Below are 23,437 nucleotides of genomic sequence, written 5' to 3'. Positions count from 1 at the left end.
TAAGATGTATAAAACACTAGTGTGGGGGGTGGTGTATATTTTTTCTTAAGCCTTGTCCAATTCAGAAACATTTTTCTGGTGTAGAAGAATTTATCCTTACATGGTGATGGGCATTTGTGTTTGGAAACTGCTAAAAAGTGAGTGCAGGAGCAATTACTAAATTGGTTCAGTTTTTTAAAAACCTCAGTAACCTTAAAAAAGATTCACGTCTGTTTACTGGCACAGTAGGTAAGTGGAATTAAGGCAAGAGTTTTACCTACGTTATACCATAACTTCTAAGGCGATGCAGGGAATTTTGCTTGCATTAAAGTGTGTCAGGGTCTGATAGAGAAATTGGTTATTTGTTTGATCTTCATGGGGAAACCGGGAGCCTAATGTGTTGGCAAGTAACACAGTGTTGGAAAGGTAACAGATTCCTACCTGTCCTCCATTTTAAATTAAGGTGATGTGATTGTGGTGGGTTGAGATTTTTCATTTGTTCCACTTTAGGTCTCAAATAACTAGTTACTTAGGCTAGTTCATGCTGTGTGTTGAATACAGAATATGTTACATGGTAGTGACCAGGACAGCTGTTGGAGAAAAATCAGTCCTGCTTTCTAACCTTTTGGTTAAGGGAGGGTGTTATTTAATCTTAAATGATCATTAAGGATAGTTATGCTTTGCTCCCCAATGTGATTTAGGCAAGTTTGTTTTGCTCTGAGGCTAAAGTGGAGTAAACGCTGACAAAATTGTGAAACAAAAGGATAACTTCTGAAGTCCCTATTTGTAATGTCAAGGTTTATTTGTAGAAAAAGCATAGTGTTTAAATCTATTCTTAAAAATTGAAATATTGTACAACGTAGTTTTTTAAGGAAAATAAAGAAATTTAGCATTCTTGAAATAGTAGCACTCTAACCCAGAAGAGGGATTTCTTTGGAAATACTTAACTGTAATAGAAATTCTCACCTGCTTTCTAGTTAAAATTATTTGGAATGGTTTACTTCATTCTCAGTCAAGTTGGAATTGTTATAATTTGTTGGTTAAATGCTTATAAATGTTTAAAGTTAGCCTGACTTAAAATTCTTTACCCCATTTTGAATGGAATACGTGATGGATTTAATTATACTGGCTTTCTGAGTGTTTTATTTCTATTAGAAATTAAAGTAGGGCATTATCTCCATTCCCCAAAAGAAGTTTCAAACTAAAAATATTTTTCATCTCTTCCCTAATTGTGTGATAAGAGGACTAATAATTATTAAGGTAGCAGTAGAAGATTTAATTGTACAAATTATGCCATGCGTATTTCAGGTTTCTGTTTCTTGTGGAATACCTGACTTCAGGTCAAGAGATGGTATTTATGCTCGCCTTGCGGTAGACTTTCCAGACCTTCCAGATCCTCAAGCAATGTTTGACATTGAATATTTCAGAAAAGATCCAAGACCATTCTTCAAGTTTGCAAAGGTACTACAGACTCTTCTAGTTGCTTCTTTGTCCTTCTCTCATGAAAAGTTATTTTGAATGGCAGTCTAGTAAATTGACTCTTAGTACTGTTTGTGATGGAGTAAAATCACTGAAATAAAGTCATCTTAGTCAGAATTCCCTTCTTCCCAGAAGGGACTGTCATTTGCTTTTCTTCATTTTAGGAATGAGCTTATTTTCAAAGAAGAGGCTATTGCATATTTTTCAAATTTGTACTTCAGTAATGGCCTTTACATTGTCCAGGCTTTTTTTAGAGGTTAGATCATATAAAAGTAACATCACTGTTTTGATTTTGAATATTTTTTATGGATCGTAAAGATTATAACATCTGCCTTTCGTATATTTTATAGTAGATAGGTTTTAACACATGAGGATGTGCCTGAGAAATTTGTGATTAGAGGTGGAGAAGAGTTTTAGATTGCAGTTGAGTCAGGTTGATATGTATGCTCTAGCGTCTTTAGTGCTACTCTGTTCAGTTCAGAAGCCATTTGCCACGTGGGGCTGTTGAGTGCATAAGTGTTCTGAGATGTTATGTAAGTGTGGAAGACATACCAGATTTTGGAAACCTAGTATAGAAAACGTGCAAAATATAAATTTTATTGTATATTCTATATATATAAATAATGATTATATGTGTAAATAGTAATACTTTGATATTGGGTTATAAATGAGGAAGATTTCACATTGTTCATGTGGTTACTAGAAAATTTGAGTTGTGTATATGATTCATATTATGTTTTTATTTGGCAGCTCTGCTCTGGAGTTTAAAGTTTGATGTTAACAGTCTTCCCTTGGTATCTGAGGGGGATTAGTTCCAGGATCCCTCAGATACCAAAATCTGAGGATGCTCAAGTCCCTTATATAAAATGGCATAGTATTTGCATATAATCTATGCACATCCTCCCTGTATACTTTATTTTATTTTATTTTATTTTGGGCTGCATCTGGTATTACTTGCACTGGATCTTCGTTGAGGTGTGAGGGGCTTCTCTAATAGAGGAGCGCGGGCTCAGTTGCCCTGCGGCATGTGGAATCTTAAGTTCCCTGACCAGGGATTGAAATGTCCCCTGCATTGGAAGGTGGATTCTTAACCACTGGACCAACAGGGAAGTCCCCTCCCTGTACACTTTAAATCACCTCTAGATTACTTATAATACCTAGTATAGGCATACCTTGTTTTATTTCGCTTCACTTTATTGCCCTTCACAAATTCTGTGGGCTTCTTTTGTTTTTACAAATTTGAGGGATTGTGATCAGACGAGTCTATAGGCGCCATTTTTCCAACAGCATTTGCTCACTTTGTGTTTCTGTGTCACATTTTGGTCATTCACAGTATTTCAGACTTTTTCATTATTTGTTACTGTGATCTGGGATCAGTGTTATTGCTGAGGACTTAGATGATGGATCGCATTTTTTAGCAATAAAGTATTTTTAATTAAGGTATGTTCTTTTTTCTTGAGACATAATGCTATTGCATACTTAATAGATTACCATATAGTATAAAAATAACTTTATATGTACAGGGAAACCAAAAATTTCATTTGACTGACTTTACTGGGTTAATTCACTTTATTGCTGTGGTCTGGAACCAAACTCATAATGTCTCTGAGGTATGCTTGTATGATGTGAATAGTCGCTGGTGCAGCAAATACAAGTTTTGGGTTTTGGAACTTTCTGGAATTCTTTTTCTCGGAATACTTTCAGTCTACAGTTGGTTGAATCCAAGGATGTGGAACCTGCAAATATGGAGGGATAACTGGGCATTATACCATACCCAAGAAATTTTATCTTTTTTTAAAAAAATTTATTTGGGTGTGCCAGGTCTTTAGTTGCGGCACGCGGGATCTTGTAGTTGCGGCACGCGGGATCTTGTAGTTGCGGCACGCGGGATCTTGTAGTTGCGGCACGCGGGATCTTGTAGTTGCGGCACGCGGGATCTTGTAGTTGCGGCACGCGGGATCTGCGGCATGCAGGATCTAGTTTCCTGACCAGGGGTCGAACTGAGGTCCCCTGCATTGGGAGCGTGCAGTCTTTAGCCTTTGGACCACCTGGGAAGTCCCAAGAAATTTTACTTTAGAAGTCTTTTTTCTATAGTTTAGCTTTATGGAAAGAAATTGTAAAGTTGTTGTTGCTAAACTTTAGTATATTTGAAAGGGTCTTTTGTATTAGTGATTATTTTTTAATGAGCATAGAAGTGAACTGGACCTGAATTTCCATTAAAGGATAACCTCAGCTACTTTCAAATCATGTGGTCTATTTACATAACTATAAGAAAAGCTCTGCCAATTCAGAATGCATGGTATTAGCTTAAATTGATGGACTATAAAGAAATAATTTTGTTTTGTGCAAGTGTGCTTATAAATGGGAATTAGAGTAAAATGGGGAAATTACATTAGATTTTCTTGGATATGATTTACTTGCTGGAACTGAAAACTAAATTTGAAAAATTTGCAGGTTACTAAGAAATTTGAATCTTTCCTGTAAGCAACTTGAAACTTATAAAAAATTTTGAACTTCATGTATCAGCAGTGATGATGATCATCTATATCTAGCCTTTAGAACAGACAGCTGGTTCACACTAAATTGAACAAATAATGTAGAGTGTCTCTTTTCCTTTGTTACAAGAATGTTAATTCATGAAGATACACTGTGGTTTTTTTGTTTTGCGGTACGCGGGCCTGTCACTGTTGTGGCCTTTCCCGTTGCGGAGCACAGGCTCAGCGGCCATGGCTCACGGGCCCAGCTGCTCCGTGGCATGTGGGATCTTCCCAGACCGGGGCATGAACCCCTTGTCCCCTGCATTGGCAGGCAGACTCTCAACCACTGCGCCACCAGGGAAGCCCAAGATACAGTTTTTAACATATTGGTGCTAGGGGTTCTACTGCATGACTTTGAAGACCAATGAAATATCACTTAGTTACTGGTTTCTTGAATTGGACCTAGGACACTGGCTCTAGTTATCATAAATTAACACTTTTTTTTTCTGGCCGTGCTGCGTGTTATGTGGGATCTTAGTTCCCAGACCAGGAATTAAACCCGTGCCTCCTGCATTCTGCAGTGGGAGTGCGGAGTCCTAACCACTGGACTGCCAGGGAATTGCCCAGAAATTAGCACTTTAAGAAAGGCATGAAGTAACTAGAATTTACTTTGATCCTGCATCTGATTATAAGAGCTTGATTCACTAGTGCATTTATGTAATGCTCACAAGGTTTTTGCTATAAATTCTCTGTTCTGAGAGGAAACAAAAAACATGCTCAAACTAACTTCAGCTTTTTCCCCATCACTTCAGTATATACTAAATTGCCTGACACTTGGGGAAAATGTGATAACTGAGAATACAAATAGCAAGGTGAGAAAGATTGTAACCTTAGTTGTCTAATGTATATAATGGGTATTCAGTTTTAGCTTAAACTGGTTTTGACATATAAGAATCTATAGAAGCAATTAAGAATTATTCTTACAAAGACAAATTATAAAAATACACATAATAGAAATCTAGACAGTGCTTAAGAGAAAATAAAATCTGAATTGGAGTAAAAATGGCACAGTGTTACTGTGTTACAGTGTACAGATTTCATAGTACCTAGGAGAAGAAAAAGTTGGAGGGGCAGCATGTTTCACTTCTCTATGAAAGTTTAAATTATGGCAGGTGCTAAATAAATAATCTTTATAACTGCCACTCATATAGGATTGTTGTACTTCAATTCCTACGTTAGGAACTGCCAAAAGGAAAGTACCTAGTTGGTGAAATAGCACTTAAATAGTAATAGGTAAGAGAGACTGAGTTAATTTGCATCTAAAAATGAGTAAGAAAAAGCTGAAGGACAAATAAGTAAGGACAAAGAATAAAAGATAGTATTTAAAACTGAAGGATGGGGAGGGTATGTAAATATTGTAATATTTTACTGGATTCCAAAAAGAATACATGAGTAAAATAGTCATAACCTAAAGTTTTCTTCCAGTGTTTGTACTAAGGAGAAAGTTAATTGAAAGATGGTTACTTTGCTAGTTATGAGAGAAAATGAATTTTTTTAAATTGAAGTATAGTTGATTTACAATGTTGTGTTAGTTTCAGGTGTACAGCACGGTGATTCAGTGATACATATATATGTATCTATTCTTTGAATTCTTTCCCTTATAGGTTATTATAAAATATCAAGTATAGTTCCGTGTGCTATACAGTAGGTCCTCATTGGTTATCTTTCTTTGTTTTTAACATCTTTTTTGGAGTATAATTGCTTTACAGTGGTGTGTTAGTTTCTGCTTTATAACAAAGTGAATCAAGTTATACATATGTTCCCATATCTCGTCCCTCTTGCATCTCCCTCCCACCCTCCCTATCCCATCCCTCGGTGTGACCTCGGTGGTCACAAACCACCGAGCTGATCTCCCTGTGCTATGCGGCTGCTTCCCACTAGCTATCTATTTTATGTTTGGTAGTGTATACATGTCCATGCCACTCTTTCACTTTGTCACAGCTTACCCTTCTGCCTCCCTGTATCCTCAACTCCATTCTCTAGTAGGTCTCTGTCTTTATTCCCGTCTTACCCCTAGGTTCTTCATGACCTTTTTGTTGCTGTTCTTAGATTCCATGTTAGCGTACGGTATTTGTTTTTCTCTTTCTGACTTACTTCACTCTGTATGACAGACTCCAGGTCCATCCACTTCACGACAAATAACTCAGTTTCATTTCTTTTTATGGCTGAGTAATATTCCAATGTATGTATGTGCCACATCTTCTTTATCCATTCATCCGATGATGGACACTTAGGTTGCTTCCTTAAGGAACCTCCGTACTGTTCTCCATAGTGGCTGTATCAATTCCCACCAGCAGTGCAAGAGGGTTCCCTTTTCTCCACACCCTCTCCAGCATTTATTGTTTCTAGATTTTTTGATGATGGCCATTCTGACCAGTGTGAGATGATATCTCATTGTAGTTTTGATTTGCATTTCTCTAATGATTAATGATGTTGAGCATTCTTTCATGTGTTTGTTGGCAATCTGTATATCTTTGGAGAAAGGTCTATTTAGGTCTTCTGCCCATTTTGGGGTTTTTGTTTGTTTGTTTTGGGTTTTTTTGCAGTACGCGGGCCTCTCACTGTCGTGGCCTCTCCCGTTGCGGAGCACAGGCTCTGGACGTGCAGGCTCAGTGGCCATGGCTCATGGGCCTAGCCACTCTGCGACATGTGGTATGCTCCCGGACCAAGGCGTGAACCCGTGTCCCCTACATCGGCAGGCGGACTCCCAACCACTGCGCCACCGGGGAAGCCCTGGTTTTTTGTTACTGAGCTGCATGAGTTTCCTCTATGCCTACTTCCTGCAGGGTTTTTATCATAAATGGGTGTTGAATTTTGTCAAAAGCTTTCTCTGCATCTATTGAGATGATCATATGGTTTTTCTCCTTCAGTTTGTTGATATGGTGTATCACATTTGTGTATATTGAAGAAGGCTTGCATCCCTGGGATAAATCCCACTTGATCATGGTGTACGATCTTTTTAACATGTTGTTGGGTTCTGTTTGCTAGTATTTTGTTGAGGATTTTTGCATCTATGTTCATCAGTGATATTGGCCTGTAGTTTTCTTTCTTTGTGACATCTTTGTCTGGTTTTAGTATCAGGGTGATGGTGGCCTCATAGAATGAGTTTGGGAGTGTTCCTCCCTCTGCTATCTTTTGGAAGAGTTTGAGAAGGATGGGTGTTAGCACTTCTCTAAATGTTTGATACAATTTGCCTGTGAAGCCATCTGGTCCTGGGCTTTTGTTTGTTGGAAGATTTTTAATCACAGTTTCAATTTCAGTGCTTGTGATTGATTTGTTCATATTTTCTATTTCTTCCTGGTTCAGTCGCGGAAGGTTGTGCATTTCTAAGAATATGTCTGTTTCTTCCAGGTTGTCCATTTTATTGGCATACAGTTGTTTGTAGTAATCTCTAATAATCTTCTGTATTTCTGCAGTGTCCGTTGTTACTTCTCCTTTTTCATTTCTAATTCTATTGATTTGAGTCTTCTCCCTTTTTTTTCTTGATGAGTCTGGCTAATGGTTTATGAATTTTGTTTATCTTCTCAAAGAACCAGCTTTTAGTTTTACTGATCTTTGCTATCGTTCCCTTCATTTCTTTTTCATTTATTTCTGATCTTTATGATTTCTTTCCTTCTGCTAAATTTGGGATTTGTTTGTTCTTCTTTCTCTAATTGCTTTAGGTGCAAAGTTAGGTTCTTTATTCGAGATGTTTCCTGTTTTTTAAGGTAGGATTGTATTGCTATAAACTTCCCTCTTAGAACTGCTTTTGCTGCATCCCATAGGTTTTGGGTCATCGTGTCTCCTTTGTCATTTGTTTCTAAGTATTTTTTGATTTCCTGTTTGATTTCTTCAGTGATCACTTCGTTATTAAGTAGTGTATTGTTTACCCTCCATGTGTTTGTATTTTTTTACAGATCTTTTCCTGTAATTGATATCTAGTCTCATAGCGTTTTTGTCGGAAAAGATACTTGATACTATTTCAATTTTCTTAAATTTACCAAGGCTAGATTTGTGACCCAAGATATGATCTATCCTGGAGAATATTCCATGAGCACTTGAGAAAACTGTGTATTCTGTTGTTTTTGGATGGAATGTCCTATAAATATCAATTAAGTCCATCTTGTTTAATGTATTATTTAAAGCTAGTGTTTCCTTATTTATTTTCATTTTGGGTGATCTATCCATTGGTGAAAGTGGGGTGTTAAAAGTCCCCCACTATGGTTTTGTTACTGTCAATTTCCCCTTTTATGGCTGTTACTATTTTCCTTATGTATTGAGGTGCTCATATGTTGGGTGCATAAATATTTACTATTGTTATATCTTCCTCTTGGATTGATCCCTTGGTCATTATGTAGTGTCCTTTCTTCTCCCTTGTAACATTCTTTATTTTAAAGTCTATTTTATCTGATATGAGTATTGCTACTCCAGCTTGCTTCTGATTTCCATTTTCATGGAATGTTTTTTTCCATCCCTTCATTTTCAGTCTGTATGTGTCCCTAGGTCTGAAGTGGGTCCCTTGTAGACAGCATATATATGGATCTTGTTTTTGTATCCATTCATCCCGTCTATGTCTTTTGGTTGGAGCATTTAATCCATTTACATTTAAGGTAATTATCAATATGTATGTTCTTATGACCATTTTCTTAATTGTTTGGGGTTTGTTATTGTAGGTCTTTTCCTTTTCTTGTGTTTCTTGCCTAGAGAAGTTCCTTTAGCATTTGTTGTAAAGCTGGTTTGGTGGTGCTGAATTCTCTTAGCTTTTGCATGTCTGTAAATTTTTTACTTGCTCCCTCAAATCTGAATGAGATCCTTGCTGGGTAGAGTAATCTTGGTTGTAGGTTTTTCTCCTTCATCACTTTAAATATGGTCTGCCACTCCCTTCTGGCTTGGAGAGTTTCTGCTGAAAGATCGGCTGTTAACCTTATGGGGATTCCCTTGTGTGCTACTTGTTGTTTTTTCCTTGCTTCTTTTAATATGTTTTTTTTGTATTTAATTTTTGATAGTTTGAATAATATGTGTCTTGGCATGTTTCTCCTTGGATTTATCCTATATGGGACTCTGTGCTTCCTAGACTTGATTAACTATTTCCTTTCCCATATTGGGGAAGTTTTCAACTATAATCTCTTTAAATATTTTCTCAGTCCCTTTCTTTTTCTCTTCTTCTTCTGGGACCCCTATAATTCGAATATTGGTGCGTTTAATGTTGTCCCAGAGGTCTCTGAGACTGTCCTCAGTTCTTTTCATTCTTTTTTCTTTATTCTGCTCTGCAGTTGTTATTTCCACTATTTTATCTTCCAGGTCACTTATCCATTCTTCTGCCTTAGTTATTCTGCTATTGATTCCATCTAGAGTATTTTAAATTTCATTTATTGTGTTGTCATCGTTGCTTGCTTCCTCTTTATTTCTTCTAGGTCCTTGTTAAATGTTTCTTGAATTTTCTCTATTCTATTTCCAAGATTTTGGATCATCTTTACTATCATTCTGAATTCTTTTTCAGGTAGACTGCCTATTTCCTCTTCATTTGGTAGGTCTGGTGGGTTTTTACCTTACTCCTTCATCTGCTATGTGTTTTTCTCTTTTCATTTTGCTTACTGTGTTTGGGATCTCCTTTTTGCAGGCTGCAGGTTCGTAGTTTCTGTTGTTTTTGGTGTCTGTCCCCAGTAGCTAAGGTTGGTTCAGTGGGTTGAGTAGGTTTCCTGGTTGGGGGACTAGTGCCTGTGTTCTGGTGGATGAGGCTGGATCTTGTCTTTCTGGTGGGCAGGTCCACGTCTGGTGGTGTGTTTTGGGGTTACTGTAGCCTTATTATGATTTTAGGCAGCCTCTCTGCTAATGGATGGGGCTGTGTTCTTGTCTTGCTAGTTGTTGGGCATAGGGTGTCCAGCACTGTAGCTTGCTGGTCGTTAAGCTGGGTCTTGATGTTGAGGTGGAGATCTCTGGGAGATTTTCGCTGTTTGATATTACGTGGAGCTGGGAGGGCTCTTGTGGACCCGTGTCCTGAAGTTGGTTCTCCCACCTCAGTGACACAGCCCTGACACCTGACTGGAGCACCAAGAGCTTTTAATCCACACAGCTCAGAATAAAAGGGAGAAAAAATAGGAAGGAAGGAAGGACGGAAGGGAGGGATGGAGGAAAAAGAAGGAAGAAAGAAGATAAAATAGAGTAGGATAAAATAAAGTTATTAAAGTAAAAAATTATTAAGAAGAAGAATTTTAAGAAGTAAAAAAAAAAAAAAAAGGGGGGGGGGTTGGTCAGAACCCTAGGGCAAATGGTGAAAGCAAAGCTATACAGACAGAATCTCACACAGCAGCACACACATACACACTCAGAGAAAAGGGGAAAACAGTAATATATCTTGCTCCCAAAGTCTACCTCCTCAACTTGGGATGATTCGTTTTCTATTTAGGTTTTCCACAGATGCAGGACACTTCAAGTTGATTATGGAGCTTTAATCTGCTGCTTCTGAGGCTGCTGGGAGAGACTTCCCTCTCCTCTTTGTTCGCACAGCTCCTGGGGTTCAGCTTTGGACTTGGCCCCGCCTCTGCTCATAGGTTGCCCAAGGGAATCTGCTCTTCGCTCAGACAGGACGGGGTTAAAGGAGCAGCTGATTCGGGGGCTCTGGTTCAGGCCAGGGGGAGGGAGGGGTACGGATGTGGGGCAAGCCTGCAGAGGCAGAGGCCACCAGGATGTTGCATCAGCCTGAGGTGCGCCGCGCATTCTCCGGGGGAAGTTGTCCCTGGATCCTGAGACCCTGGCAGTGGCGGGCTACGTAGACTCCTGGGAGGGGAGGTGTGGAGAGTGATGTGTTCTCGCACACAGGCTTCTTGGTGGCTGCAGCAGCAGCCTTAGCGTCTCATTCCTGTCTCTGGTGTCTGCGCTGATAGCCGTGATAGCCCCGTTATAGTCGTGGCTCTCGCCTGTTTCTGGAGCTCTTTTATGCGGCGTGTGCTTAGTCCCCTCTCCTCGTGCCCCAGGAAGCAAAGAGGGAAGAAAAGGTCTCTTGCCTCTTCTTCAGCAGCTCTATAGACTTTTTTCAGGACTCCCTCCCGCTAGCTGTGGTTCACTAACTCCTTCAGGCTGTGTTCATGCAGCCAACCCCAGTCCTCCTTGTGATCTGACCGAAGCCTGAGCCTCAGCTTCCAGCCCCCGCCCACCCCGGCGGCTGAGCAGACAAGCCTGTCGGGCTGGTGAGTGCTGGTCAGCACCGATCCTCTGCGTTCTCCATCCTCTGCGTTCTCCTCCGTGGCTCCGAAGCCCCCCCCCCCCCACCGCCACCCACAGTCTCCGCCGGCGAAGGGGCTTCTAGTGTGTAGAAACCTTTCCTCCTTCATGGCTCCCTCCCACTGGTACAGGTCCCGTCCCTATTCTTTTGTCTCTGTTTATTCTTTTTTCTTTTGCCCTACCCAGGTGCGTGGGGAGTTTCTTGCCTTTCGGCAAGTCTGAGTTCTTCTGCCAGCGTTCAGTAGGTGTTCTTCTATAGGAGCAGTTCCACGTGTAGATGTATTTCTGATGTATCTGTGGGGAGGAAGGTGATCTCCACGTCTTACTCTTCCGCCATCTTCTCTCCGGATCCTGGTTATCTATTTTATGTATAGGAGTGTGTATATGTTAATCCCAAACTCCTGATTTATCCCCCCCTTTCCCCTTTGGTAAGCATAGGATTTCCCTTTCCCCTTTGGTAAGCATAGGATTTTTTCTGTCTGTGGGTCTATTTCTGTTTTGTAAATTAAGTTCATTTGTATCTCTTTTTAAAAAAATGTAAGTGATATATTTGTCATTGTGTGGCTTACTTCACTTAGTATGATAATCTCTAGGTCCATCTATGTTGCCGCAAATGGCGTTATTTTATTCTTTTTTACGGCCGAGTAATATTCCACTGTACATATTTACCACATCTTTATCGAGTCATCTGTTGATGGACATTTAGGTTGCTTCCATGTTTTGGCTATTGTAAGTAGTGCTGCAATGAACATTCGGGTTGCATGTATCTTTTTGAAGTATAGTTTTCTCTGGATATATGCCTAGGAGTGGGATTGCAGGATCATATGGTAGCTCTATTTTTTATTTTTTAAGGAACCTCCATACTGTTCTCCATAGTGGCTGCACCCATTTACATTCCCACCAATAGTGTAGGATGGTTCCTTTTGAGAGAAAATTAATTTAATAGAAAGCCATGAAAACAGGAAATATTGTGAATTTAGGCATTTTGGAAGGAAAGTTTCTACAGATGTATCAAGCCATTGATTGTATATAACTGAGAAGAAACAGATTTCATCTAGACTGGAAACTCAAAAGTAACAGGTGTGTGAAAGAGGTAACTGGTTCATTAGAACAGTTTCTCATCCTGTTGACTCTCTGGGATGGATAATTCTTTGATGTGAGTAGCGGTTCTTTGCACTGTAGGATATTTAGCAGCCACCAATGGCCTCCTCCCTTTAAATGTGGCTAGTCACCCACCCCAGTCTTGACAATCAAAAATGTGTCCAGATGTTGCCAAATGTCTCCTGCAAAATTGCTCCCTGTTTGAGCACCAGCATGTTAAGTGCACCTAGCTTTAGTACCACTTTGAATTCTACACAAGAACAATTAAGGCCAACATTACTGCTATATATTCTTGTTCTAACTGTTGTCCTCTTGCATAATAAGGGTTTAAATTGATTAGGTTGTGGTCATGGTTCTGAGGAGTCTAAATTCACTGGTGCTGATAAAAATGAGTGGTTTAAGAGTCAGTGAAGGTGAAACTGAGGTTGTATAAAGTAACTTTTTTTTTTTTTTAAGAACTGTGTTCAGAGAGTGTAGTTGCTCCGCCATATTGAATACAGTGAATGTTCTTCACCTTAAAGTGATAAAATTCAAGAAAAAGTAGAGGTAGAAATATGAACTTCCAAAAACATACATTTATTCAGTAAATTGTCACTTTATTGATAATGTGCACATATACCAGATTATGTAGTTATAAAGCTAAGAAATCTCAAAACCAGCTCATTACTTAAAAATCAAAAAAAGCATAGCCCTCCACCCCCAAAAAAGGCCACAGTCCCACCCACTTGAAGACAGTATGTTAATACTGACTTGTGTAGGTGGATTACATATAAGTAGAGTATTATATTTGGGTGTATATTATAAAAATGGGCTCTTTTACCTACTGCTTTGGATTTGTAGTATTTCTGTTTTAATAAATTTCAGATACTTGAGTACTTGATAATGGTCATAGTGTTCATCAAGTGGTCTGCTGTAATCCTGCAAGTGTTCCTTTTGGATGTTTCCTGCTTTCTGTTATTAAAAAGGTATTGCTCTGATTGTCCTTTTTGGTATGTTTATAATGTTCTTAGGATAAATTTCTGAAAGCAAAACTGCTAAGGGTCCTGATTTGTTTTACCTTATTGCTGCCTGGAAAGGCTGAATAATATATACTCCCATCAGAAGTGTAGAAGTGTATGAGAAAACTGATTTAGTATGCCCATGCCCTCTCCCCCACAAAAAAAGCCTCCCGTGATAACGGTATTAGAATTAAAGTATTTTTTAGAAAGCTTGTGTGTGTTGCTGTGTATGTTGTGTTTATTGTTTTTAAAAGAAATTCAAACAGTACACAACAAATGATAGTTGGCCTCTCCCTTCAGTCTTCCCTACCTCTAATCTCTTTCTCAAAGGTTACCATGGTAAAATGTTTCATTGGGTTTCCTTCTAGAAAAAAAAAAAGGAGTAAACCTGTTTGTGTGTGTAGGGGGGGAGAGGTATTGTAAGTTTCTAATAATACTTTAAAAACGATTACTAACAGAATCACGTACCCTTTTCTGTACACTGCTTTTTTCCCATTTAATATCCTTGGAAATAGTTTCATGGCGGCACTTAGATATACCTCATTTTAAAGAAAAGGCTGCATAGTACTGTTTGATAGTTGTACCACAATATATAAAATCAGTCTCCTATTAGTGGATATCTAGAGTTGTTTTTAAGGCAGTTAAAACTATCAGTGTAATAAATAAAAAATTAGCGTCTTCTCATTAGTGTTCTGTTTTTGTTTACTAGTGTAGATGACTGCTTCTTACTACTTGCCATGTGTTATATCTTTGAGTTGCCTGTCTGTTCTTAGCTTTTTTTTTTTTTTTTTCCCATTGAGTTGCTTTTCTTCCTCATACTGATTTGTGAGAACATGCTTTATTTTGGCTGCAACCTGCAGCCTTGTGGATCTTAGTTCCCTGACCAGGGATTGATCCCAGGGCATGGCAGTGAAAGCACCAAGTCCTTAACCACAGGACTGCCAGGGAATTCCCGAGAATATATGTGGTTTTTGTTTGTTGTGTTTTTTTTAAAATATATATTTACTTATTTGGTTGTGCCTGGTCTTAGTTGTGGCAGGTGGGCTCCTTAGTTGTGGTTCACCAGCTCCTTAGTTGTGGCATGTGAACTCTTAGGTGCAGCATGCATGTGGGATCTAGTTCCCTGACCAGGGATCAAACTAGGGCCCCCTGTGGTGGGAGCACAGAGTCTTAACCACCGGCCACCAGGGAAGTCCCTGAGAACATGTATTCTTGAAGAGTATTTTTACATTAGGGGGTGATTGGAATTCCAGTCTCCACTAATCCCATGAAGGATGTGCAATGTGAAATATACTTACTAGATTAGTTTTAGTGGACTGATTTGCAATACCTAATAGAAATGGTATTTAGCCTAAAAGAAAAATAGGAAACATGAGGTTGAGGGATCAGAAATTGCATAGTGGTTAAGAGCTGCACTTTGGCATCACAACTGGGTTTGAATGATAGTTCTGCTGCTTGCTAGCTCTTGTGACTTTTGGCGTTACTTCTGTGCTTTGGTTTTTTCATCTGCAAGATGGGGGGTATATGTCTACAGGAGGATCAGCAGACCGTTTTCTGTAAAGGGCCAGGTAGTAAATGTAACCTGCTTTGTGGACCAGACCACATGGGAACTCTGTCATACTGTGTTCTTTTCCTTTACAGTGCTTGAAAATGTAAAAACCCAGTCCTCAGCCTAGTCTACAGCATTATTATAAAGTGCTCCTGTTATGCCTCTTACATTAAGTAGTACGAATGCTTGACTAATTGAAATTCTCTTGTGTTAGATTAGTACAGGGGCCGGCAAATTACAGCCTCAGTCCAAATGTGGCCCACTGCCTTATTTTGTACATCTGTGAACTAAAATTTTTACATGGATGGGGAAAAAAATCAAAAGAATACTTCACATCATATGAACATTATATGAAATTCTAATATCAGTGATTGTAAATAAAGTTTCACTGGAACACAGCTATGCTCATTCATTGGCCTATTGCCTGTGGCTGCGTATGTACTACAATAGAAGACTTGAGTGGTTGCCACATGGACGGTAAGGACAGAGACTGAATGGCCCGCAAAGCCTTAAATATTTGCTGTCTGGTGTCCCAGTGTGGAAAAAGTTTGCCAAGGAAGCCATATGTTTAACAGGAAAAAAGTAGTTGAATTTGTCAGGTGACTTAACTTTAATTTGCAAGTATTGATTAGGTAAGATTTTGAGTGGTCTATGGTTTTTGTGGAATGAATAAAACAAGACCAGGGATTATGAGGATTTTCCTTACCAGGATCAATTACTTTCACTTACTTTTTGACAGCATGGAGAATGTAAACTCTAGTTTCTTAACAGCTCTACCTACTACCTAGCAAATAGTGGCATCTCAAACTTTGATGAGTCCTTTTAGTTTCGAAGGGCTGCAGTTAACAACCCCTGCTTTTGACTGGAATCTCATTCATATTGCTAGAAATTTTGAGAAGCAAGCAGAGAGCATGTCTGGAGAAAAACCATTATTTCTACATGAAACCTTACTGTGGCAGATAGTTCTAAGCTGTAGTTTTGGTCACATTGGTTGCCTGTGGCCAATTACTGGATTGTTCGCATGTTTCTGGACACTGCTGTGAAAGCAGCCTGTCATGTTAATAGTCTTTGAGCCTTTGGTCCCAGCCATGCTTCCACTCTATTCTAAATGGGTCCCTGTGGCAATAATAATGGTCCAGCCCACATGATTGGTTCCTTAATGGGACTTACGGAGGTTCAGATTTGGGATGGCCTGTCTTGCTTAGAACTAGCATGTCACAGTTTCAACATGAAGAATTAATCTATATTTTATCTGAAAGTTGTATCTCCAGTCAGTTAGTTTTTAGCAAACTTTCCTTGTTAAGTAAGAGCCTGATTTAGGAGTAATTTCTATTAGAAAAAAGTCCTCTCAGAGTAATTTTTTTTCCCATTATTTCAGATTATATCCCTTAGTTTGAACACAGTATTAAATCTAATGATTCAGACATGGTCCACTGCATATTTGAAAGAAAACAGACAAAGTTAAGTTTCAAATCATCATTAAATATAGGCTTATAAGATGAAACAAACCCTTCATAAATTATTCCCAACTACAGGAATTGTTTTGTAAATTTAAGGACTAAATTACCCTGAACTGATATGGCATGAAGGGAAACTAGAGTGTAGAGCTGCATCTGGTGTCCCACAGGTTTTTGTTCTTCTTACCCTCCCCTTTAAAAAAGGGTGGGGATAAGGCCCTTACACAAGTTCATTCCAGGAGGATGGAGTCCGGGTACTCTGCCGCCTGGCCTTGTTCTGGAGGTAGTCAGCCATTTGTTCTTGTGCTGCTTTTGGCATATGCTATTAGCACTTTCCTTACTACTTTAGATCCCATTTTATCTGTTGCCTAGAATATTATAATATTTGTTAAAATACTCTTTAACAACTGTTTCCAGAGGGGAGGTTTGCAAGGTGCTAGTGTTTAATCCTCTAAATGTAAATGTATTAGAACAAAGCAACCTGGGGAGAAAACGGTGGTTAATAGAGAGCACAACCTAATGGTCCAAAACATAATGTGGCTTTCAGTTTTCTATAAACGTTAGCTTTAATAAACTGTTCACTTGTTACTTCTTTCTACATGCATTGTTTTTCTTAAATTGCAAAGTTCATGAACTTTATGATAAAAATTTGAGAGGCAGAATTCTTGGGTTTTATATAACATTTTCAGCAGCATATGGAGATGGATGTGATAGTCTTTATAATGAGATTTGTGTATTATTTTTACTTAAAAGGTATCCCGGTAGATAGTTTTTTCTAAACTTGAAATATTAAGTAGGTTAGAAGTAGTCATCTAGAATCTTACTGTCAAACTTTTTTGTATAATGTCAGAAGTGACATCCCCCACCCCCCACCCGTTTTATAGATTGTTTGTATCCTTCCTGACTTGATGTTTAAATGAATGTATCTGTATACTTTGCATATACTTCCCATTTTTGCTTAATAACAAAACAACAACAAAAACAAAGCTATACACAGTGGTGACTAGCTTGATTTTTTTTCCACATATGTTATGGGCCATCTTCCAGGTCAGTGTATCGAGACCTCCCTCATTCATTTTAGTGGCTGCATACTCCACTATTATGGATGTACCATATTTCTACAACCAGTCCTCTGTTGATGGACATATGGTTGTATCTTGTTTTTCGCTAGCATTGTAATAGGTTAGAGGCTGTAATGAAAATGGTAAGGAAGTAGGCAGAACTACTACTTCAAAGAAAAAAGAAGAAACTTCCTTTGCCATAGTCACTTACTAAATGAAGTTTAATGAAAACACTGTCAAAAGTTGAGAGGACCAAAATTGATACTTTTTCTCTGATCTTTTTGCCATGTGTATATCTGAATTCTTTGTTTTTAAAGAAGAAACAGCATTGAAGCATTATTTGGGGGGAAAAACACACACACAAAATCCAGCAACTCAGCATTCATGAGCAACTCTATACTATACCAGTATGTGCCTGTGCAGTGGAAGGAAAACAATTTTGGTAAGGAATTAAAACTTCAGCTTTAAACTTCCAACAGGTTGATATTTATAATAAATGATGAATCAAAAACATTTTTAATATTATGTTGACAGTGCCTTTTTTAGTTTTAAAAAAGAAGTCACCATATCTTTGATATCTTTAATTTCAATTTAAACTTTTTCCCTTTTTCCTTACAAAAAAAAATCATTTGCAGCCAACAAAAATTAGATATATATTAAGGTATGTATTTCTTCTGACGTTTATTAAAATATTAGCATTTATAAGAGATATTTGTGGGTCGACTTTATCCTTTTCGAGAGGCCATGGTCACTAATTGCTGAGTTTTACACATACGACAGCAACAGTCCTTTCATAAGTGTGTGTGGCATCCATCTAGATGCTTTGAGATGCTCATGTATTTAATTAACATTGGTAGTTTTGTTTTTTTGTTGTTAAACCTAAACCTGTGACATTTGTTAACACTTACATAATCTTTTTTCTGCTTTTTGCGTTATCTAGGAAATATATCCTGGACAATTCCAACCATCTCTTTGTCACAAATTCATAGCCTTGTCAGATAAGGAAGGAAAACTACTTCGCAACTATACTCAGAACATAGATACACTGGAACAGGTTGCAGGAATCCAAAGGATAATTCAGTGTCATGGTTAGTAAACTTCAGGATTGCTTTTTCTGTTAACATATTAGTTTTGTAGGAAAAGTTAGGATTAGAAAAAAGGCCACCATCCAGGAATGGAGATAAAGCGTTATTGTTTAATCATGTTATCTGATCAATTATAGATAAATGAAGGAAAGTAGATTGCAAAAATATGAAACCAGAAATATTGGCCTTGACACTTAATTGTACAAAATGTCATATTATTAATGTGCTTTTGGATTTCAAAAGATGCAGCAATTATGTAACATTAAATTTTTTGAAATAAGCTTTTTTGATTACAAAAGTAATATTAGCTATGGATGAAAAAAACATGGCATCTTTAGGAAACCAAAGGAACTGCTGAGTAGTTCAGATGTACAGGCTTCAGATATTTGAAGACTAAATCTAAAACAAGTATGAATAGACCATTTTCTTATGTATCTAAACTGTTTTTGAAACACAGCTGTTAAGCTAAGGTAATATAGTTGTAACCTTCCAAGTCTGCAGTTTTAGTCCTGGAGGAGTTGGTATATTTTATTAAAAGAGTAGCTGTAGGAATCATCATTATATCAGCATCTCTCTCATGGAGTCTCTTAAAAATTTTAAAGTCGCTAGCTTTTCTGTTGTCAAGCTTACATTATAACGGTTATTTAAGTAATGGAAAAAATTCTTTAATAAAGCATATGTTTGTTGGTTGTTTTTAGGTTCCTTTGCAACAGCATCTTGCCTGATTTGTAAATATAAAGTTGACTGTGAAGCTGTACGAGGAGATATTTTTAATCAGGTAATTTATCACCCATATCTTAGGAATTGTGCATGTCTGATCTGTTTCTTTTACCTCAGTCCTTTTTTTCTGGAAGTATTTATGTGGTACAGAAACATCCAGGAAAACAAATGTTAGTTACCATTGGGAATTCCAGAGAAATACACAAAAACCTTTCAGAACCTTAAGTTAAAAACATTGCTCCATAGTCTCTTGATTGATGAAGTTGACTATCTCATATATAAGGCTAAAATAAAAACCCAGATCATTAAGTGTGGTGTTACTTAACATTCGTTTTTCTCCTTACTCTCTCTTTTAAAAAGTGCCTGTCAGATTGATTTTGTAAAAAATATTTCATGTACACTCATTGACCAAAAAATACAGGAAAATATGGCAGAGAATAAAAACCATCCAGAAATAAATTCTGTATGCTTAGCTGCATATATAGTTAATCATATAATTATGAGAAGATAGCATATTAAAATGGAATCGTATTTTACAAACTTTTTAAAAGTTAAGTGTCATCTGTGTATACATACACATGCTGCTTTTCCCTCTTAATATATAATGGACTCTTGAATATCAAATGTAGGTCTATACAGATATCGTAATGGCAGCATACACATATAATAGCAAAATTGTATTTCATTGTATGTTAATAAACTAATGGGTCATTGATAGTTGATTTTTAGGTCTTCTCCAGTTTTCCCTGCTATTCACAGCTTTTCTGTTTTCTTTGATAATTTTGAAATGAATTCTTGGGAAGTGTGGAAATGTTGACTCTAACTCGGGCTTGCCCTTCTCTTTCCCACCTCAACTAAAATCTGGAACATGCAGGTGGTTCCTCGATGTCCTAGGTGCCCAGCTGATGAACCACTTGCTATCATGAAACCAGAGATTGTCTTTTTTGGTGAAAATTTACCAGAACAGTTTCATAGAGCCATGAAGTATGACAAAGATGAAGTTGATCTTCTCATTGTTATTGGGTCTTCCCTGAAAGTAAGACCAGTAGCACTAATTCCGAGTAAGTGGGTGATGATTTTTTTTTTAGAGAACCATTTCTATATTTTGCCATGGGTTGTGGGTCTATGGAGTAGACCCCAATGATCTTATTCTGTTTTTTGTTAAAGAGTGGTGAAGAGCCAAACTTTAATTTAAAAAAAAATTTTTTTTGGCTGCGTTGGGTCTTCATTGCTGCACGTGGGCTTTCTCTAGTACTGGTGAGCGGGGGCTACTCTTCATTGCTGTGTGCGGGCTTCTCATTGCAGTGTCTTCTCTTGTTGCGGAGCACTGGCTCTAGGCGCGCAGGCTCAGCAGTTGTGGCACACGGGCTTAGTCGCTCCACGGCATGTGGGATCTTCCCAGACCAAGGCTCGAACCCGTGTCCCCTGCATTGGCAGGCGGATTCTTAACCACTGTGCCACCAGGGAAGCCCCCAAACTTTAATTTTTTTAGGTGACATATTCTTGCTCAGGAAGATTGGTTAATCTGACATTTCAGTGGGGGAAGAGGGCTTTCAAAACAGAAGTAATAACAAAGGGAAACAGTTCAACTTAAACTTTTCAGTGGAATGTGCTTTAATGTGGCAGGAGTTAGCATGAGCTAGTTTTACATATACTGAGGAAGCATAGTAAAAATCTGTATTTTTAGTCTTAATTTGAGTAGTTAATCTTTCAAATGTAATTGGTTTTTGGTCCAGTAAGTTCAGATGTATAGCTTGATACATGTGTAACGTACTCATGTACGATAGAATTTTGGGGCTCACAATGATTAGTTTGTTTTTGTAAGAATAACAGTCATGCCTTGTCAATCATTGTATGTGGATTAGCTCTACCCACAAGGGTGTACATGTGTATAAAAATGCTCAAAAACAATTTGTCCCTATTATTCTCAGGAATATTTCTTTAATCCATGCTCCCGTACTACCTTTTTTCTCCCTCTAGTGAGCAAGCAAGGGGGGGAGGAAGATAGAGGGACTAATTCAGTAGCATCATTTGTGCCAAAGAAGTGAGAGAAGGAAGAGAGGAAAGTATATCAAACCCTTAACTGGAGAATTAAAATTGGACCCCCATACAAGCAAAACATAGCTAGAGCAAACTGCTGGAAGAAACAGAGTTAAACTCTCCTATTCTGCATCTTTTCCCTAGCACACATGTAGTTGCTTTAACAGTTTAAATCAGCCTTCCCCAAGTAGCTGTGAAATTCTGTTCAAGTAGATTATAGGACAATTTCTAACTTAAAAAAAAAAGAAAATGTAACGTATAAGCTTATTTGCGTGTTTTTTTCTATTTAAATGTGAGGCAGAGAACTTCTTCCAAGTTTCCTGTGGGGTAGTAAAATGTGTTGGTGATAGGCAAAGGTACTTTTTAAAAAATGTAAGACATTGGTACATAATAGTGGAGAACAGACTGGTATGAATTTTCACATATCAGAAGCCATTTTAATAGAATAACTATTACCTATACTGCACCAAGAACTCTTCTCTGCATATTAACTGAATGCTCACTGCAAGCTTGTGGAGAAGTACTGTTATTACCCCATTATACAGACAAGAACATTGAATACAGAATAAAAAGTCTGAGGCAATTACCCAGAGGTAACCAGGTGACAGGAGCAGAACCTGAAATCTGTTTGATAGTTTGATGGTATGTAATAGCTTGGTTGAATACTAGAGTTGGGTGTCTTCTTTGGTATTGGGAGCATGTTAGATTTTTTGTTTTTTTGGCCATGCCTCACGTCTTGCAGGATCTTGGTTCCCTGACCAGGAATAGAACCCTGGCCATGGCAATGAAAGTGCAGAGTCCTAACCACTGGACTGCCAGGGAATTCTGTTAGATTTTTACATAGTGCATTTCTTTTGGTTTTATTAGTGTACTTCCCTTCCTTTCTCTAATTCTTTCTTTTTTCACCCTATTCTTAGGTTCCATACCCCATGAAGTGCCTCAGATATTAATTAATAGGGAACCTTTGCCTCACCTGCATTTTGATGTAGAGCTTCTTGGAGACTGTGATGTCATTATTAATGAATTGTGTCACAGGTTAGGTGGTGAATACGCCAAACTTTGCTGCAACCCTGTAAAGCTTTCAGAAATTACTGAAAAACCTCCACGAACACAAAAAGAATTGGCTCATTTGTCAGAGTTGCCACCCACACCCCTCAATATTTCAGAAGGCTCGAGTTCACCAGAAGGAACCTCACCAGCAGATTCTTCAGTGATTGTCACTCTTTTAGACCAAGAAACAAAGAGTAATGGTGATGATCCAGATGTGTCTGAATCAAACAACTGTGTCGAAGAACAATCACCGGAAGTACAGGCTTCTGCTGGGAGCACTGAAAGTGTTAATGAACAGGTGGAGAGTCCGGATTTGAAGAATGTTGCCTCCAATACTGGGGAGAAAAATGAAAGAACTTCAGTTGCTGAAACAGTGAGAAAATGCTGGCCAGCTAGACTCGCAAAGGAGCAGATTAGTAAACGGCTTGATGGTAAGAAAGGCTGTTGAAACATTTTGAAGGTTATAATTGTTCTAACGAAATATTTGTAAGAAGTGAGCAATTTTGGCAGGCTAGTTAGGGTAATTTTATGTGGCTAAATGTAATAGTTGATTGTGTTTAGAGAAACTGTAAAGTTGAGATTTTAAGTCAGAAAAAGATAAACGGTATCTTCTGTAATATGGGGGAAAAGTGGTGTGAAAGTATGCTCTGTACCTTGTGTTTCTCTAGGGAATGAGAAGGTAAGCATTTAATTGGGAAATACTGAGTGCTCTGCCATTTTTTGGTGAGAGCTTTAGCTGGTAGAAATGATTGAGATTTGGGTAGTTACTGTGGGTCAGTGACTTTACATTTTCTGATTTTAGTATCGTGAGGCAGGAAGGGACTATTACTACTCTGGTACAGGTGGGAAACTGAGGACCATAGAGGTTAAGTACCCCAGGCAAGGTAATGACTAGGGTGTGGAAGAACCAGGTGGATTCTGGATTCTCTTAACCGTTAGGTCGTGTTGTTTTAGACCTAGAAAACAGCTGGTTCTTTGCCACTGAGTATCAGAAATACCATCTACCCTGTTTTGACATGTGGGAAGTCTTTTTATCAATTAGTTTTTTTAAAAAAAACTAATTAATTTTGGCTGCATTGGGTCTTTGTTGCTGTGCACAGGCTTTCTCTAGTTGTGGTGAGTGGGCTTCTCATTGTGGTGGCTTCTCGTTGTGGAGCCACGGGCTCTAGGCGCACGGGCTT

At 38.2% G+C, this 23,437-nt stretch overlaps 1 protein-coding gene across 2 annotated transcripts in view; it reads left to right on the top strand.

Moving 5' to 3' along the window:
* Positions 1 to 23,437, top strand: part of SIRT1 (sirtuin 1) — a 32,335-nt gene that overhangs the window by 3,456 nt on the left and 5,442 nt on the right. The window contains exons 1-6 of one of the 2 annotated variants that reach the window (XM_059054947.2): positions 13,201 to 13,261; positions 17,679 to 17,803; positions 18,302 to 18,449; positions 19,145 to 19,224; positions 20,041 to 20,227; positions 22,124 to 22,687. In XM_059054947.2, the coding sequence (XP_058910930.1) occupies positions 17,771 to 17,803; positions 18,302 to 18,449; positions 19,145 to 19,224; positions 20,041 to 20,227; positions 22,124 to 22,687 (1,012 nt within the window). In that variant the 5' untranslated portion in view covers positions 13,201 to 13,261; positions 17,679 to 17,770. Of the gene's footprint in view, positions 1 to 1,287; positions 1,441 to 13,200; positions 13,262 to 17,678; positions 17,804 to 18,301; positions 18,450 to 19,144; positions 19,225 to 20,040; positions 20,228 to 22,123; positions 22,688 to 23,437 lie in introns of those variants that run through there. The other variant, XM_059054945.2, reaches the window with a different exon arrangement.

Source organism: Kogia breviceps, chromosome 2 (assembly GCF_026419965.1).
Source record: "Kogia breviceps isolate mKogBre1 chromosome 2, mKogBre1 haplotype 1, whole genome shotgun sequence".
Classification (NCBI taxonomy): domain Eukaryota; kingdom Metazoa; phylum Chordata; class Mammalia; order Artiodactyla; family Physeteridae; genus Kogia; species Kogia breviceps.
Note: the sequence above shows the minus strand (reverse complement) of the source record. Positions and strands in the feature narration are given on the sequence as shown.